General features: G+C 41.6%; 2 protein-coding genes across 11 annotated transcripts in view; one reads left to right on the top strand and one right to left on the bottom strand.

Moving 5' to 3' along the window:
* mfsd8l1 (major facilitator superfamily domain containing 8-like 1) overlaps positions 1–16226 on the bottom strand; it is a 240800-nt gene that overhangs the window by 73955 nt on the left and 150619 nt on the right. The gene's annotated exons all lie outside the window — the stretch shown is intronic.
* The window catches only part of ephb3b (eph receptor B3b), a 49062-nt gene that overhangs the window by 30776 nt on the left and 2060 nt on the right, over positions 1–16226 (top strand). Inside the window, exons 4-15 of one of the 9 annotated variants that reach the window (XM_088394671.1) lie at positions 1733–1888; positions 2785–3120; positions 4858–4994; positions 5611–5773; positions 6002–6110; positions 7523–7575; positions 7995–8222; positions 10809–11056; positions 11317–11532; positions 12216–12365; positions 12537–12736; positions 15032–15187. In XM_088394671.1, coding sequence (XP_088250797.1) covers positions 1733–1888; positions 2785–3120; positions 4858–4994; positions 5611–5773; positions 6002–6110; positions 7523–7575; positions 7995–8222; positions 10809–11056; positions 11317–11532; positions 12216–12365; positions 12537–12736; positions 15032–15187 — 2152 coding nt within the window. Of the gene's footprint in view, positions 1–1732; positions 1889–2784; positions 3121–4857; positions 4995–5610; positions 5774–6001; positions 6111–7522; positions 7576–7982; positions 8223–10808; positions 11057–11316; positions 11533–12215; positions 12366–12536; positions 12737–15031; positions 15188–16226 lie in introns of all 9 variants that reach the window. The other 8 variants (XM_088394672.1, XM_088394669.1, XM_088394678.1 and 5 more) reach the window with 8 other exon arrangements.

Raw genomic sequence — 16226 nt, 5'->3', positions numbered from 1 at the left:
CTCGATTTTTAGTTTACCTTATAATACTCTTTTCCCGTTCTCATCTAAAGGACAGTAGCTCTCTTAGCTTCCCAATTTTAATTCAGCCCACTTTCGACTACCCCCACCTCTCCGACACCTCATTCCATTCTAATCTGAAGGCCATTTCTCTCATTAATACACCATCCGATTTATAGTAAGGACACACGTGCATCGCTATTAATCGATGAGCCTCGCCTTTCCTTTCCACTCATTTGCTTTGCTATTTCTTTTTCTCTGCGCCACACTTTCCAACTTCCCCATTCATTTTAATCAGCTTCTTAAACTCTATGTTCTGCATGAGAGGATAAGACACAGGAGAGTGAGGAAGAGGAGGGGGGGACGTTTGCTGGATTAACATTTTCACTGCCTCCACATCTTCTCCCTCTACTCTCTTGTCTCTTTCTTTCTCATTCTTTAGTCGTTTCCTTAGGGGAAAATGGATAAAAGGCAGAGTATGACCTCTTTACTCGCAAGAAGTGATTGATCAGCACTTTAGAACACGGGGAAAAAAAAGCTTAATTTAATGGGGAAGCTTCCTCAACCTCTTTGATTTGGCTAACATGTTGAAAATCCTGCACTTCTAACTCTCTTGAGTTGGGAAATTGCTTATGATTTTCTTTGTATTGGGTTGAACTGAAATGAACCTCAATGGGCTCAGCCAACCTATGGCTATGCAAGAAGCCGCCTGCTCTATGTCAAGGTTATTTTTATGTGTTTATCTAGCGCTACTTCCTTTTAACCAGTGGTGTGGATAACTTTGATTAATGATTGAAGAACAAACACACTCAGCGCTAATGTATACGACACAGCCAACTGCCGACCATGTGCTAATATTGAATTTGGGTGAAAAGGAACGCTGCAGCAGGAGCAATAAGTGGTCCACTGCTGCGACCTCCAACCTTTTAACAGGAAGACTAAACCAAAATAAATCAAAGTCAGAAGCCGTGGTGAGAGAAAAAAAAATGCAGCTGGATCCATGAGCAACAATGAGTTGCATTCTTTTTTTTTGCTATTTTATATATTATTTTGAAGTCACACATATCTTCATGAGACATTTCCTCAAAGATAACATAGCTTCGAAATACCACTTCCAGTTTATCTGATTGTTTGTAATACACAGTCTAGTTTGTTTTAAAATTATGTTCAATAGTTTGTTTTAAAATTATGTTTAAACAATTATGCAAAACGAAAATCAATCACCAAAGCTTCACCTGTACATTTTTTGGGTCTGTCGGTCACAACTTCTTTATTTTCTTTAAAAACTTAAGTGAGATAGTAGGGAAATAGTTTTCAGCCAGGTTGCAGGCTGTGTTCAAATACATCTACGTATATTTATATATATTTTTTTAAAAATGCATGTGCAATTAGTCCTTGTTTTGGTTCCAAGGGTTACATGATAAATTTTCTTGGCTTACCTGTCCTCTACCGACTACTGTAGATAAAATGCAAATCATGCAATCTCAGACAATATTTCCAATGTAGGCCACATAGTAAAGCATAGTTGTGGAATTAAATTCTCACTAATCCTTTCAAAATGTTGTTTTTGTTCAAGGAAGATAGTGATCCATATTTCCTATTTGGAAAATGGGACATACATATGTTCGACCAAATATGATTGTGCATAATCCGGCAATATTCAAATTCTTTTCGGGATCAGTAAATCAGGATTAGTCACACTTTTGGTTTCCATCTTTCTTCTTTTCCATGTTAGCTTGCAGTCCCGGCACCTTCAAGTACAAGCAAGGGGAAGGCTTCTGCTTGCCTTGTCCCGCAAACAGCCGTGCCAGTGCTGGAGCGGCAAGCATTTGCTCCTGTCGAAACGGTTACTACCGCTCAGACGCAGACACACCAGACTCCCCATGCACAAGTAAGTGACGATTGCTTATATTTTTATATGTAACCTTCTGTCCTTTTCTCCATGTCCCAACAACCATTCTTTCAAAAGTAAACCTGCTGTGAGAAGTAGTCGAGACAGCTCAATTAATTTTAAACTCAATGGATATAAGGCCTAACCTTCCCTTGTGGATTTTAGGCCATCAGTAAGTGTTATCACCGCTCGGAACAGGAGTTTGTTCCCACCAGGGCACACAGAAGGCAAACACTTCTGCTTGTTTTCCCACTGTGATCTGAAACGTTATCATCCTGGCACAGCTGCCTTCAAAGAGAAGTCTATCTTTCCTCAGTGTTTTTTACAGACTCTAACTGTGGTTTTATTAAATGCAAACATGCACACATACATTCACTGGAGACTTGGGAAGAATCTACATTTGCTAGTGTGAGCTGGTTAATGGGGGTGGTGTGTGGGGATGAGTGCCCCCCAGTACAATGAGAGATAAGGTTTTGGTAATTGGATAAGAATTGCCAATGGATTCTCTCACTCACATGCCATCCCAAATTACACAAATGCACGCACGCACACACAGGCAGGCAGGGAGTGGAAGTGAGTATGCAACTGAAAATTGAAACATTTTTTTCCTCACTGATTGGGTGGAACAGACTCATTAAGAGGAAAAGAAATCTGTTCCAATTAATGTGTGAAAACAATAGCACAACAAAAGGGAACATTTGTGGGTCACAAGTTGTTGATTGCAGATGTGATTGAATATATTTTAAATTAAAGTGTAATGAAGCAATCGGAAGTTTTATTGTCTCGTACATGACTGTACTGTCAAAAAGACAGATTTGGATCCACCTATTATGCACGGAGATTTAATTCGGACACATTCCCAACCTATTTTCCTCATGCCATCACGTCTTTTGCAGCTGTTCCCTCCGCCCCTCGCAATGTCATCTCCAGTGTGAATGAAACCTCGCTTGTACTGGAATGGAGTGAACCACGGGATCTGGGCGGCCGCGATGATACCTTCTACAACGTCATCTGTAAGAAGTGCCTGCCCGAACGGGGAATGTGTTCCCGCTGCGATGACAACGTGGATATCTCGCCACGTCACCTGGGTTTGACCCAGCGTAGAGTGGCGGTGCGCAACCTGCAAGCCCATACGCAGTACAGCTTTGAAATCCAAGCTGTGAATGGAGTTTCCAACAAAAGCCCTTACACACCTCAGTTTTCTGCTGTGAATATCACCACCAATCAAGCCGGTAGGTGCAGTTGTGCACTTGTGAGGCCACTTAATCCATTTATTTATAAAACATGTTTTATATAAAAATACAAAAAAAAAGCTGAATAAAAAATTAAATTCAAAACTAATATCCTGTTGACAAATAAACACATCTGTAAGTATAACGGATGTCAAGACATGCCACAATTCCATAAGTGGAAAATCTAAAATTGTGGTATTAAGAATAAAGATTTATATCATATTAAGTATGATCTACGACTGTAGCCTGAGCTGTATTGGCCATGGGCTTTGTTCAAAATATACTTAGTAAAGGACGTTTCTCACATATCCGCCATTTGCTTTGTTCGATCACCACCCCAAGTAGCAAAAAGGAGTCTGTTCAATATGTTGAAGCCTCATTATTCTAGCAACCAACTGTTCCTAATTCACTGTTCCACCAGCCTACAGCAACACCAGTAACTAGGTCAATGTAATCAGTCATTCTTTTGTTTTGTTTGTGCATTTGAAATGCATTTGAAAAATTATATTATCATAATTTTTGATGATTTCATCAGCTATTATTATTATTAGTATTTATTACAATGGATGAGTTTGGCTTCTTAATGGTGAGAGACAAGTAATGGCTTTTGTTAAGGTTTTCTTTGGCTATATTTGGTTGCTTTGTTAAATTTGGTCTTCCCATTGGCTTAGACAACATAAAGGATTAGTTGTTCCCCCATCCCCCAAATCATCTTCACTCTGTGGTCTCGTCCTTTCCCTTGGGTCTCTGATCTTCTCTGAGATGCTGTGGGAATGCCTGCTCTTTTTGGCTCATGGACTTCTATAGTCTACTATGATAGAGCCTCCTTGTTTTATGAGGGGTGGTGCCCTACAAGGGCAGAGACCAGTGTCTATTCATGGCCTAGGTCAGAGGAGAGCAGGAGGAGAGGAAAAGAGGGGCAAGAGTGCATCATCTGTGATTAGATTACTACCGGTATAGACCCAAGACCTTCCCCACATGTGCATTCAACGTTAAGAACCAAAATAAATACAAGGGTGGTGATAAGCCGCGAAGGCCAACCTCCATGGCTACTTCTACATCTGCTCCTGCAGGACAGAGCCTAATCCCCCGGCAGAAGTAAGCAGGGGATCTATCCTGGAAGCATTGTCTTTTGAGAAAGAAAGAGGTGTGGTGGAGGTCTGGGATAGGGTGGGTTTGCAGGGGAGGGTGACAGAAAGACAGAAAAAAGCTTTTGGGAGCAAAAGAGGAAGAACAGAAGGATTCCTGGGCCCAGACACAAGCAGGATTTAGAATAGAAAATGCAAGGGGCGGGGGATCAAAGAACAAAAAATGGAGTTTCCATCCTCAGTTTTAACAAGAATGGGGAGCCTGCAGGGCTTGTGTCTTGTTAAGGAAAGTGAGAAAGTTTAAGACAATGGGGTGATAGAACTGCAATGGTAATAAAATGTTAAGATTTACTGACTACCAAAATGTCAAAGAATGGTTTTAAGTATGGAAAAATGGAGAGGTTTTGAGCTCAAGTTATGAAACAAAGGCCTATATGTAGGAGAGAGTGAGTCAGGTCTGACCTGAGAAGAGAGAAAGGAGAAACCGAGATAGAGATCACTTCACTCGAAAAGATAAATAAAGCCTGAAACTCATGTTGGTGGTTTATGACCGTGTTCCATTAATCCTCAATTTCTTTGACAATCTGAGAATTGAATCCCCCAAATAAAAAAAAATCTGAACTATTGTGTTTTGTCTTATTTTTTCTAGCGCCGTCTGCAGTACCCACAGTTCACCTAATGGCAGCCACAGCGAGCACCATGAGCCTGTCCTGGCTCCCTCCAGAAAAACCCAACGGAATCATTTTGGATTATGAGATTAAGTACCATGAGAAGGTAAGAACTAATGTAAGTCCTCTAATTCAATCGAATTTTACTGACACTCATGGTCACCGTGTCGTTTGTGCATTTGTAAATGAGGAAAACAATGCCGCTACTGATAAACACATGGTTGCAGCAAAGCAAGTCACCATTTCCAATCTTTGTTTGCGTAATCCTCCCCGAATTAGTCGCCTCTTTCATTCTCTCCCTGCCATAGTATTTACTACATTGCCATTCTGTTTTGGATTTCTGTACACCCCTGATTCTTCTCCCTCTTTGCCTTCCACATTACCCCTTGTCTTCTCGCCATCCTTCCATTAGAAAGTATTTTTCAGGGATGCACAGAACTGTGACTGGAAGTGCCTGAGGGAGTAAACAAAGGCATTGAGTGTATATCTGCTGTTTGTTGTCTTGCCCTCATCCCAATGGATTAGCAAACCAGCTCTAACGCGTCTCAATATTTCTGCTTCTTACTTTTTCATTCCCTTTTCACCAGTTAACAAAGTGAAATTGGTCAGCCGTGCTAGGAACAGTAGCTCATCTGTGTGGGATGAGGATTAATGAGACAAGCCAGGGATCTTGTACAGCGTTTCTTATGTTGTTTTTCACTGATTTTTATCATTGGCTGGCTGTCTCTCTGCAGGATCAGGGTGAAGCCATTGCTCATACAATGACGGCCCAACGGAGCAATGCCCGCATTGAAGGTCTCAAGGCTGGTACACCTTATGTGGTGCAGGTTCGAGCACGAACAGTGGCTGGGTATGGCCGCTATAGCAGTCCAGCTGACTTCAGTACCAACCTGCAAAGTATGTCACTTTCATAAATGTTTTGTTATTCTATGGTATATGGGTTTTAGAAGCAAAACTTCTAAGATGTTAAAAGTAGCATGGATATACCTTTGGTTATATGGTTTAATGATACTTATACCCATTTTCCATTAAAAAAAGAACCTGCATGGTGTGAGATAAAAGTCTATTCATTCATAAATGTCAATCAATCGGGATTACAAATGTTCTTTTTGCTTCATCCTCAAGCTGACCCACCCAAACTGTGGCAGGAGCAACTACCCCTCATTGTAGGATCAGCCACTGCAGTATTCGTCTTCATCATTGCTGTTGTGGTCATCGCCATTGTCTGCCTCAGGTATAAAAATGATTGTCTTAAAAATGAGAATAAAAAAAATGACATGGTGTGTCAAGCAAGGTACAAAGAAAAATCACATTTTCAAAACTTAGTTCTGTTCAAATAGTGGGACCTTTTGCCGAGTATATTTTTAGTTCAACTTGACAGAACATAGATTGTTTCAAATGTCAACTTTGTTTACATGTCCTCCCATCCATCCCAGGACGGCGACAGTCGATTACTTGCTGTGTGCCACCAATAAGGCCACTGAATTCCAGACAGTTGTGAATCTCTGAAGACTAAATATCTTTAGTTATAACATTAATTTACATCCTGGACACGGCATGATTGAGCAGCTGTTTGACCTAATCGGCTTGGGCTCCAATTTCAGCACCAAGTGTGCAATTTTCAAACCACAAAGAGCCAAGGTGCGCCCTCGTCTGCCGTTACACTATTTGGAGGATAAAGGCTGTTCCTCTCACCTTTCACAAAGTGGAACATCACTTGGGTTTAAACATATTTGTTTGTCCCTACACAACTTATTTGTCAAGCAGACTGCCACATGTACGTGTGAAAGGTTGGCACCAACCACCGACAGGCGCCCACTCGGTTCCCTTCTCAAGCCTGCTCAGGCAGCCGCTGACAAGCGTGGGCATCGGTCACGCAACAATGAATAATAATCTCCCCGGCTCCCTCTCCGCTCACCCCTCCTGCCTCTCTGCTCTCCTCTGTTTTCACACCATTTCATTGTGTCTCATGCAGGGTCTCAGTTTAACTACTGCTCTGACTGCCATAAAAGAACACAGCGAAAATAATAACACAAAAAAGCTGGCCTTTGGTATATTCCGGAATCAAATTAGAATTTGAAATAAGATGCAAATCACCACCGGGTATTATTGCCCTGGTTACTGCTGACACAACAAAGGAAGCACGTAGAGATGTCATTTGGAAAATCCTGCCCTCTTGCTATGCCATCGTATTTGTCGTCACCATTCAACTTCCAGATGGGGTAAAATGGAAAATAGGCAACATAAGAGAAAGGATCTGCGGCGAAAAATAAAACCGTGGATTGGATTAAAAAGAGAGCAAGAGATAAAGAACCTGAGGAGTAACTAAGGCAAAGCAAATTAAATACTTTGCTCCAATTGTAAGGAAAGAAAATAAATAGTGTCTGTTTTTCTCCAAGCTGTTTGTGGTGAAAGTACAGAGGGTTGAAGTTTCAAGTTTTACTTGCTCATTCAGGCAATGTTGTGGCACCAGCCAGCACTGATGCAATCACTATTATCTGATTTTTTTATTCCCAAAGCAGTGTGTGGTCGTGCTGTTCCAGACATCAGTAGTGATCCGTATCTGCACTGTCACCATATTTTCACCTTGTTGTTGCTCACGTGGTTATTTAATTATTATATGCACATGTATTTGTTGTTCAACAGAAAGCAAAGAAATGGTTCAGAGTCAGAATACACAGAGAAACTACAGCAATACAGTAAGTATCTCTGCCTGCATGTTTTTCATTTTTGTGCCATCAATTGAAAAAAAAAACATGTTTCACCCCTGAGAAATGACTACAAGCATCTCAAAACTCTAAAAAGATGCTCTTTGATGCTCTCAGAGCACCACAAAAGCATTGCTATCTGGCTTGCCAAAATAACTAACTCATGGCATGTCATTATATGGTACCCTGCGCCGAGATACAAGCCATGATAGCTGGAGTGGCTGGGATTCATTTTCTATTAGTGCCATCCTGCCCACACTCTGTGGTTGAAACTTAAGCCCAATCAGCTTTGTTAAGAATTGTACCAAGCAAAATGGACCAGCGCTGCTGGGTGTCATCATGTACAGCTTTTGAACTGAACTTGGCAACATAGATTCACTTTCCCGTTCTTGCCACTGAATCTCCTATAGTCACTCCGGGAATGAAGGTCTACATTGACCCGTTTACCTACGAGGACCCCAACGAAGCCGTGAGGGAGTTTGCCAAAGAGATTGATGTCTCCTGCGTGAAGATCGAGGAGGTCATCGGCGCAGGTAACCCACCAAAGCTCCTGAGCTACAGGGGGAAGACTGCTAGTCACCTCCAGGCCATACCGTTAGAGGACTTCACACCAAGCGGTACTTTCACTCAATTCATCGGTATGCCCTTACCCCTTTCCCCGTCTGACTTGTCATTTCTTAGAAATTCCTCTCTAGTATCGTAGATTTCTTCAAAATCTGACTTTTTTATTAGATCTCATTTCCGGAGGCACCCCCTACCCCCTCTTGGTCAGATGTAACACCGTTTATGTCAGATGATTGCTTCACTTGTGTTGGTGAAGTTGAACTCAGCTCATGGACTGGTTTCACAAAGTGCTTTCATATACATGCAAAACAGTTTGTTAATATCTATCTAGTCCACAAGTATCAAAGTCAAGGCCTGGGGGCCAGATACGGCCCGCCACATCATCTTAGGTGGCCCGCGAAGACAAATTGTGCATCAATTTCATATGTCAATTCCAAAATTTAAAATTGTTTTCACTTTTAAAAAATAGAGATCTTGTTAGCAATTTTTATTACCATTCTTTTTTTATATATATTTTTATTTTAAAATATTTGATTTCAATATTTCATTTTTAAGTATTTAAACAGTTTTTATCGGTGTCTGTTTTGAAAACTAGTTATTCATCAGTTTGTTGTGTAGCCTATACTATAGTATATATATACACAATATGAGACGTTCAGACATTTATTTGGGTTGACAATTTTAATGGCCCTTTGAAGCAAACTATGACTATGATGTGGCCCGCGACAAAATAATCTAGTCAATTATGAAAGCTCCAAACTGCTTAACTGAAAAAGCAATATTCATGAAATATACCTACGTAAGTCATATAAAAGGATGACATAACAGACAACACACAAAGCTACTTATTATTCCTGAAGCCAATAATTCAGCTTTTTCATTAGTCTTAAGTCATAAAGTTAGCAAAAGTTAAAACTTACAGCCCACAGTGATTTTCCCGAGGAGATTTAAAGTGAAATAAACATGGTTTGCCCTGTGACCCTTCTATCTATTTGCTAAATCTTTCAGGAATATATACCTATATATTTTTTTTTTATTTAAAAAGAAAATGGTAAGATTAAAGATCATGCAGTGTAACTGACTGCACCATTAAAAAAAGTCAAAGTCAAGTTTGAACTCAACTAAAATAGTTGTTTACTTTTGTGAAACCAGTCCAGGGAACCAGAGAGTAGCTGTGCAAGGGTATTATTTTTTGGAAAGGAGTATTGCATGGCAACACATTGTAATTGTCGCTTGACTCAACGGAAACCAGAATTTAGGCTGTATGTGACTGTAGTCTCACTATTGTTATGTTAAAAAAAAGTTTCAAAAAATCACCTCCAGTCAGATGCTTCTAGTTTGTAAAATGTTGCCAGTTCTCTTGGGACAAATGTGGGCTGTAATACAATCATCATAACTTATTTAGTTACAGAGTGGCACTGGCTAACATTTCCCGCATATTCCCCTAGAGTAAAAGGTATATTTATAAAGAGCAGGAAATAATAGCGACCCCATTGGCAAAATTGGTTGGATTCCATTTAAGTAATTTGAGAATACATTCTTCCAATCGAGTTTTAACTTTGACGCACAATCCTTGCACATAATACTTCTTCTGGTTCGTTCTACCCCTGAAGAGCCTTCCCTGGTGTTTTTTTCTTGTTTTTTTTAATGGTCGCCATTTTCAATATATTTGATATCATTTATAGTTGAATCTTTGCTTAGAATTTTGGAGAAGTGTGCTAAGTGAGCTTGATTTTTCTTATGATTGTATCTGAGGCGAAATAGAAGGCGTTGTGATGGCAGAGAAGGGATTTCCTACTACTGCTTCTGCTACTACCATTACTACTGCTACTACTACTACTACGACAGTTCTCCTGCTGCTGAAGCTACTACTTGAAAACCGTTGCTTCCCAGCATTCGCAGTGACAACCCCGTCTTCCATGTCCCCTCCTCTCCTTTATTCCCCTCCTCCATCCTTACATTCCCGCCTCCATTGCCCACAACTTCCTTCACTGTGCCACCTTTTGACTCCTGTTGTTGTGGCCATCACGCTTGGAGTAGAATCAAAACTTAAACCATCCACCGCCCCCAGAACACCCAAACTTCTTTCTCCACCTATCTCCTCCTCCCGTGTCTACTTCTCCGACCTATCCAAAGATTAGCTCCACTCCCCCTTGTAAATGACACCTTTCCCTAATCACTACCTGATCCACTCCTATCGCCATCACATGCCATTATTTATGTTTCTGCATCAGCTCACATTTTTGAATCAAATGCTTTTAATTCATTGGCATATAATCATTATATGCTCTTTTATCATCACCGTCCTTTGACTATGGCCTAGAGTCCTAGCTTTCTTGTGCAGTTGCCCCTGTCCCACACCTGCTGCCCAACCCCTGGCTCCTTGGTTCTAACCAGTTAATTGTCCCCTCTCCCTTCTTCTCCCCCACTCTCCTCCACTTTTCCATCATACATTTTTCCCGACCCTTTTTCTGTGTCTCTCTCTGTGTGTCTCTCTCTCTATGTCTCTCTGTGTCTCTCTGTGTCTCTCTCTCTCTGTGTCTCTCTCTCTCTGTGTCTCTCTCTGTGTGTCTCTCTCTGTGTGTCTCTCTCTCTGTCTCTCTCTCTCTGTCTCTCTCTCTCCCGTTTCTTTCTGGCTGTCACCACCTGGGCTCTCGCAGGAGAGTTTGGTGAGGTATGCCGCGGTCGCCTCAAGCTTCCTGGCCGCCGTGAGATCATTGTTGCCATCAAGACTCTCAAAGTGGGCTACACTGACCGACAGAGGAGAGACTTCCTCTCAGAGGCATCAATCATGGGCCAGTTTGACCACCCTAATATCATCCGCTTGGAAGGCGTGGTCACCAAGAGTCGACCAGTGATGATTGTGACAGAGTTCATGGAAAATGGGGCCCTGGATTCGTTCCTAAGGGTGAGGACAAACATACATCCAGGTTTTGTTTTAGATCCATGAGATATCCGGTTTGAGTAAAACTTAGACCCTGCTCTGCAAACATTTGCACCAAAATCGGTATTTATCCCACTTACATTATCACATTTTTAATTTTGTGCGAGATGTTGACAATTCCACAGAGAAATTGGAACTCATAAAGTACATATGCAAGATGCAATGAACCAAATAATGAGAAGATGTAAATAAAAAGTTCATCGCTGATATTTTATCTTTCCCAGCTCAATGACGGGCAGTTCACAGTGATTCAGCTTGTTGGCATGCTGCGTGGCATCGCAGCAGGCATGAAGTACCTGTCAGATATGAATTACGTACACAGAGACTTGGCTGCCCGGAACATCCTGGTCAACAGTAATCTGGTGTGCAAGGTTTCTGACTTCGGCCTATCTCGTTTCCTTGAGGATGACCCATCAGACCCCACATACACAAGCTCACTGGTAAGTTTCCACAAGGTGTGCATTTGTGTCTGTACTTGTGCTGCATCTAACCTTCTTACTTGCTTCCTTTACTTTTACATGTATTAATAAATACATTATTAATCTGTGCCCAACTCACCAAATAAATTCAGGAGACTATAGCTGGTCTACTCCCACTTGACACCATCATTTTGTACTAAGAGACACAGAAAAGGGTCTTGGACAGCAGAACCATGTGATAAAATAGGCTACAACATTTCTCAAGGGAAATTTGGGGCAAATCCTAATCATAGTCCAGTAATGTACCCCATTTGCAACGTATCCTACAATTATTGCTGCCGAAAATACTTTTCTACATGAGAAATGGTTCTCAATTACCTGGTTAAACAAAGACTCAGAAAACATATATTCCAACAAATAAAATAATAGCAATAAAAACATTGGCTTTTTCCAGTAAACATTAGTTGCCATACATACTACTTACAATTGTTGTTGTCAAAACTTCATATGTTCACTACATGTCATTGTTTTGTAACCATGCTACTAACCTTGTGTCGTACGCCTTGTACCCTTGTGTTTGTGCATAAATGTTTCCTCGGATTGCATTTATCTCACACTCTCTTTTCCTCTTGTATGTGTGTGACTGTGTTTGTGCTCCATCCCTCCAGTATTTCATGCTCACCTACTCATTCGCATATCCACAGGGAGGGAAGATTCCTATTCGATGGACGGCACCAGAGGCCATTGCCTACAGGAAGTTCACCTCAGCAAGTGACGTGTGGAGCTATGGCATTGTCATGTGGGAAGTGATGTCATATGGAGAGCGGCCGTATTGGGACATGAGCAATCAAGATGTAAGCTTGTGAAGTGGCATGCTCAGATGTACCGTATTTAAGACTGTCAAATGTTTCTGTTTACATTGCACGTCATACTTTATTTTCCTTGTGTCACATTATTTGGTCTTTTCTGCCTTTTTTCAGAAAGTAGAGGTCACTGTTGTTTGCTTCTTTATTATCATTCCACAGGTGATAAATGCAGTGGAGCAGGACTATCGACTTCCCCCGCCAATGGACTGCCCCACAGCACTACATCAACTCATGTTAGACTGCTGGGTGAAAGAACGCAACCTACGGCCAAAATTCACCCAGATTGTTGCCACCCTGGATAAACTAATCCGCAATGCCGCCAGCCTCAAAGTTGTCACCAACAGCACACAGTCTACTGGGTAAGGAGAGGGGTTGGTTGAGAGATAGCAGGAACGAATGTTTACTTTGGTTGCTTTGGTCTCTAAAAAAATCCAAGATGTGTACTGGTTCAGACTTCAGAGACATCATGGCTTCAGTCATGCAACTATTTCAAGACTGCTTTTGCAAACAAGGAGCTCAATTATGCTCTATGTGCAGTCCATGGCACTGCTTAGCCACTATTTCCTAGAAAGAGTTCGGAGGATATTAGGAGGCAGCGTTTGAGTGATTGGGTTTGGGGAGGGGGTGACCTACCTATCTGTCCCTGCATCAGGGTCTTTTTGTCCTGAGGGAGGTCTGCAAACAATCCTGGGTTTTGCTCATGGGGGAAACTAGGGTCTCGGTTGGCCACTGTAGTGCCGTTCTTAGAAGATTAAGCTTGCGGTTAATTAGCTCGATTAAGTCGATGCAAAAGGAAGATGAGAGCGTCTTTTAATTAGCCACTAACAAGATTTAAAACGGGCCAGCAGAGAGGTGGCCTCCTGCCGACAATGCTGCAATAGGGAGAGACTATTGTCCTGTTTGGCATTGAAGGCTAGCTGGAGGCTACCTAACTTAGTTTGGCAAAAAGTTCTTTGTGTCATGTAAAATTGTCATGCATGATATCACAACTGCACCATCAGTGGTCAGAGTAATGAGCGATAATATTTGTGGCTCAAATTTAATTTGACCAATATGCTTTCTTTTTCTTTCAACTGTTGCTTCTCAGGAAGACAAACAGAAATTCCCAACAGCTACTATTTGCGGTCTTAAAAAAATAATGATCGAAGTTTGGCAAAACTGTATTTTAGTTGTGACCTGCGGTGTCATCACCACTGGAAAAACTCAGACTCTACTCCGCATTCCTACTGTGCTCCTACTGGTTGATTACATGTAGCCAGCAAAATACTGGATCTTTTTGAAGCTAACTTTAGAGAAGGAACACTAACAAAACCCCATTAAAGAAGAGCCCAGTTCTGGCTTTAACGACAGCCCGAGGCCTTGAGCACCGAAGCATAGCTCTTATTAAAAATCACTCAATCTACACCACTCAATGGAGCCTCTGTATCACAGTTATTAGCCACAATTCTTTGCCTGTTCTATTTTTTTCCACCGTTCTTCATTCCTCTTTTAATTGTTAATGAATCTAATGCCATCAAAAAGGATGACAGGAATCAACAGAGCAGAGCGGAGGGGAGACAGTAGCGTTCTTTCTCTCTGGCTGCTCCTACCTCTTTCTCCCTTCAAACTCTTTCCCTCAACACACCTCCCTCTAATTCTTCTCTCTCTCTCTTCTGCTTCATCCGCTCCACTTTTCTCAGAGTTGTTACAGTTTTATTAAACTTCCAAGGTGGGCTAACGCTCTGGAGCACTGATCAGCAAAAGGGCTTTGGTTGTTCTTTAAAAGGGGAACCTTCTTTGGCCCATTGTGGAATGCTCTTTTGGTGAGGGATTATGCAAAACATTGCAGGAATGAATCAGCATACACTGTATCGCCATGAAGATAAACAATATATTCACTCACAAGTATTCCTTAATGGCCATCTGGAAATGTATGTCAAAAATGGTGAGCATGTTTCATCAGTTTTGTTTCAAAGGAACAAAATACCTGACTTTAAGATGTGAAGTGAATAAAAAAAAAACTTGCAGGTTTCTAATATTTTCAGAGATTGATTATCACACATGCAAATAAATTTAGGGGACATTCAGTCATGATTTTCAGATAGAGAGATGTCATAGCAGCCGCATTATAATTGATTAATTAATTCCTCATTTAAAGATGATTTCCATACTCACGCTACCTCTTATTATTCCAACGTCTCCTATACCAAGGATTTCCCCCACCTTTGTATAACAACAAAGACCTTAAAGCACCTTTTACGCAACCTTTTAAAGACAGAGTTATCTTGCCAATATTCTGATTTAATAGCTGCAAAGGCCATCTGTCAGACCTACTGTCTGAGTCTTTTTTTTAATATATATGATTCCATTGCTTGCTTCATCATATATCCAAGATTTTATTTGTTAACATTCACCTCACCGCACCAGCTGCAGCGCCAGCATCCACCAACCAAACCTCCAGCCAGTCTCTCCACTCATTAAAGTGACACCCACCCCCCCACACACATGCACAACTCATGACATGTGGCGGAGAGGAGAGGAGAGAGGAGAGGTGGTGAGGTGGCGCTCAGCAGGGAGGCATTTTGGGGCTGTTAGGTTGGCCGATAGAGGCAATGGAGTAACCACCTTAACCCTCTCTCTCTTTCTCTCCTCCTTACCTGCCTTCCACTACGCAGGGTATCCCAACCCTTGCTTGACCGCTGCGTGCCAGACTATACAACATTCACCACTGTGGGAGATTGGCTGGACGCAATCAAGATGAGCCGCTACCATGACAATTTCATCAATGCCGGATTTGCTTCCTTTGACCTGGTTGCCCAGATGACAGCAGAGTGAGTGGAGTCGTTTCAGCTAATCAGGCCTAAAGCAATTGATTTGAGGTTGAGAGCAAAATGTGTGGACTGCAGCTTGACCTTGCCATAATTCTAAGACGGCTCATGGCTAAATTAAACACAATGAGGTGGTGATGATAGTGAAGGAGCAGTCATGGTGTAAATTTAAAACAAATGATGGAACTTAAGCATGCAACTACCGCAGAAAAATGTCTTGGAGATTTACACTTAACTCAGACTCATATTGTTTGTTTCCCAATCCCCCAGCAACTAATTGTTGACCTTGAAAATTCACCTGCCTCCTCCTGCTGTTTACAAAGAGGAAATTATGTAATGGAACTTGTGAAAATAGGAGGCCAGCGATGATCAAGTAAATGAATTAGGATTGTAATGATAAATAAATCCTCCTCATTAGCCACGTAATAGGCACTAGAGGTGGGAGTAATTTGTTTCAATTTGGTCAGGCTGACAGGTGTGGTGTACTGTGGCTCTCTGTTGCCCCAAATGGCCAGTAATTCCTCTAATGGCACCCATTTATTATCATTTCATCCTCTGTCACTGTGCTGATGGGGCTGACAAACTATGAAAAAACAAAAACCTTAATGTATTTGTGCATAATTGCAGTGTTATGCCCTCACTGAGCTTTGGAGAGGATAAACGAGTTGTGTTCGCTCATGGCTGCGCTCTCTTTGCATGTTTGGACTCGGCATTTGGCTCTCATGAAGCCAAATGTCTCTCAGTCAAGCAGTGTTAGGTATCTGAGTGTAATATTAGATTATCCGCTGTTTGTGTGTGATTGAACGGAGAGGACACAGACTGTGGCAGAGCCCCAACAGTAAACTAATCGTTGCCCCCAAGGGATTGAATTAGACCCTCTTAAGTAATGAAGATGGTGCACTCTTCTAGGCCTTATTTACCTGCATGGAAACATCTACTATATGTCACATCAAACAAAAAAACATCCATCCATCAATACGTCCATCCATCCATCCAACTTGACCCCATCCGACGCAACAATTCTCTCTATATACAGTCAGAA

The sequence above is a fragment of the Syngnathus floridae genome, chromosome 13 (genome assembly GCF_059516105.1).
Source record: "Syngnathus floridae isolate MCC-2025c chromosome 13, RoL_Sflo_1.0, whole genome shotgun sequence".
In the NCBI taxonomy this organism is placed as follows: Eukaryota; Metazoa; Chordata; class Actinopteri; order Syngnathiformes; family Syngnathidae; genus Syngnathus; species Syngnathus floridae.
This window is presented reverse-complemented; position numbering and strand designations above follow the sequence as displayed.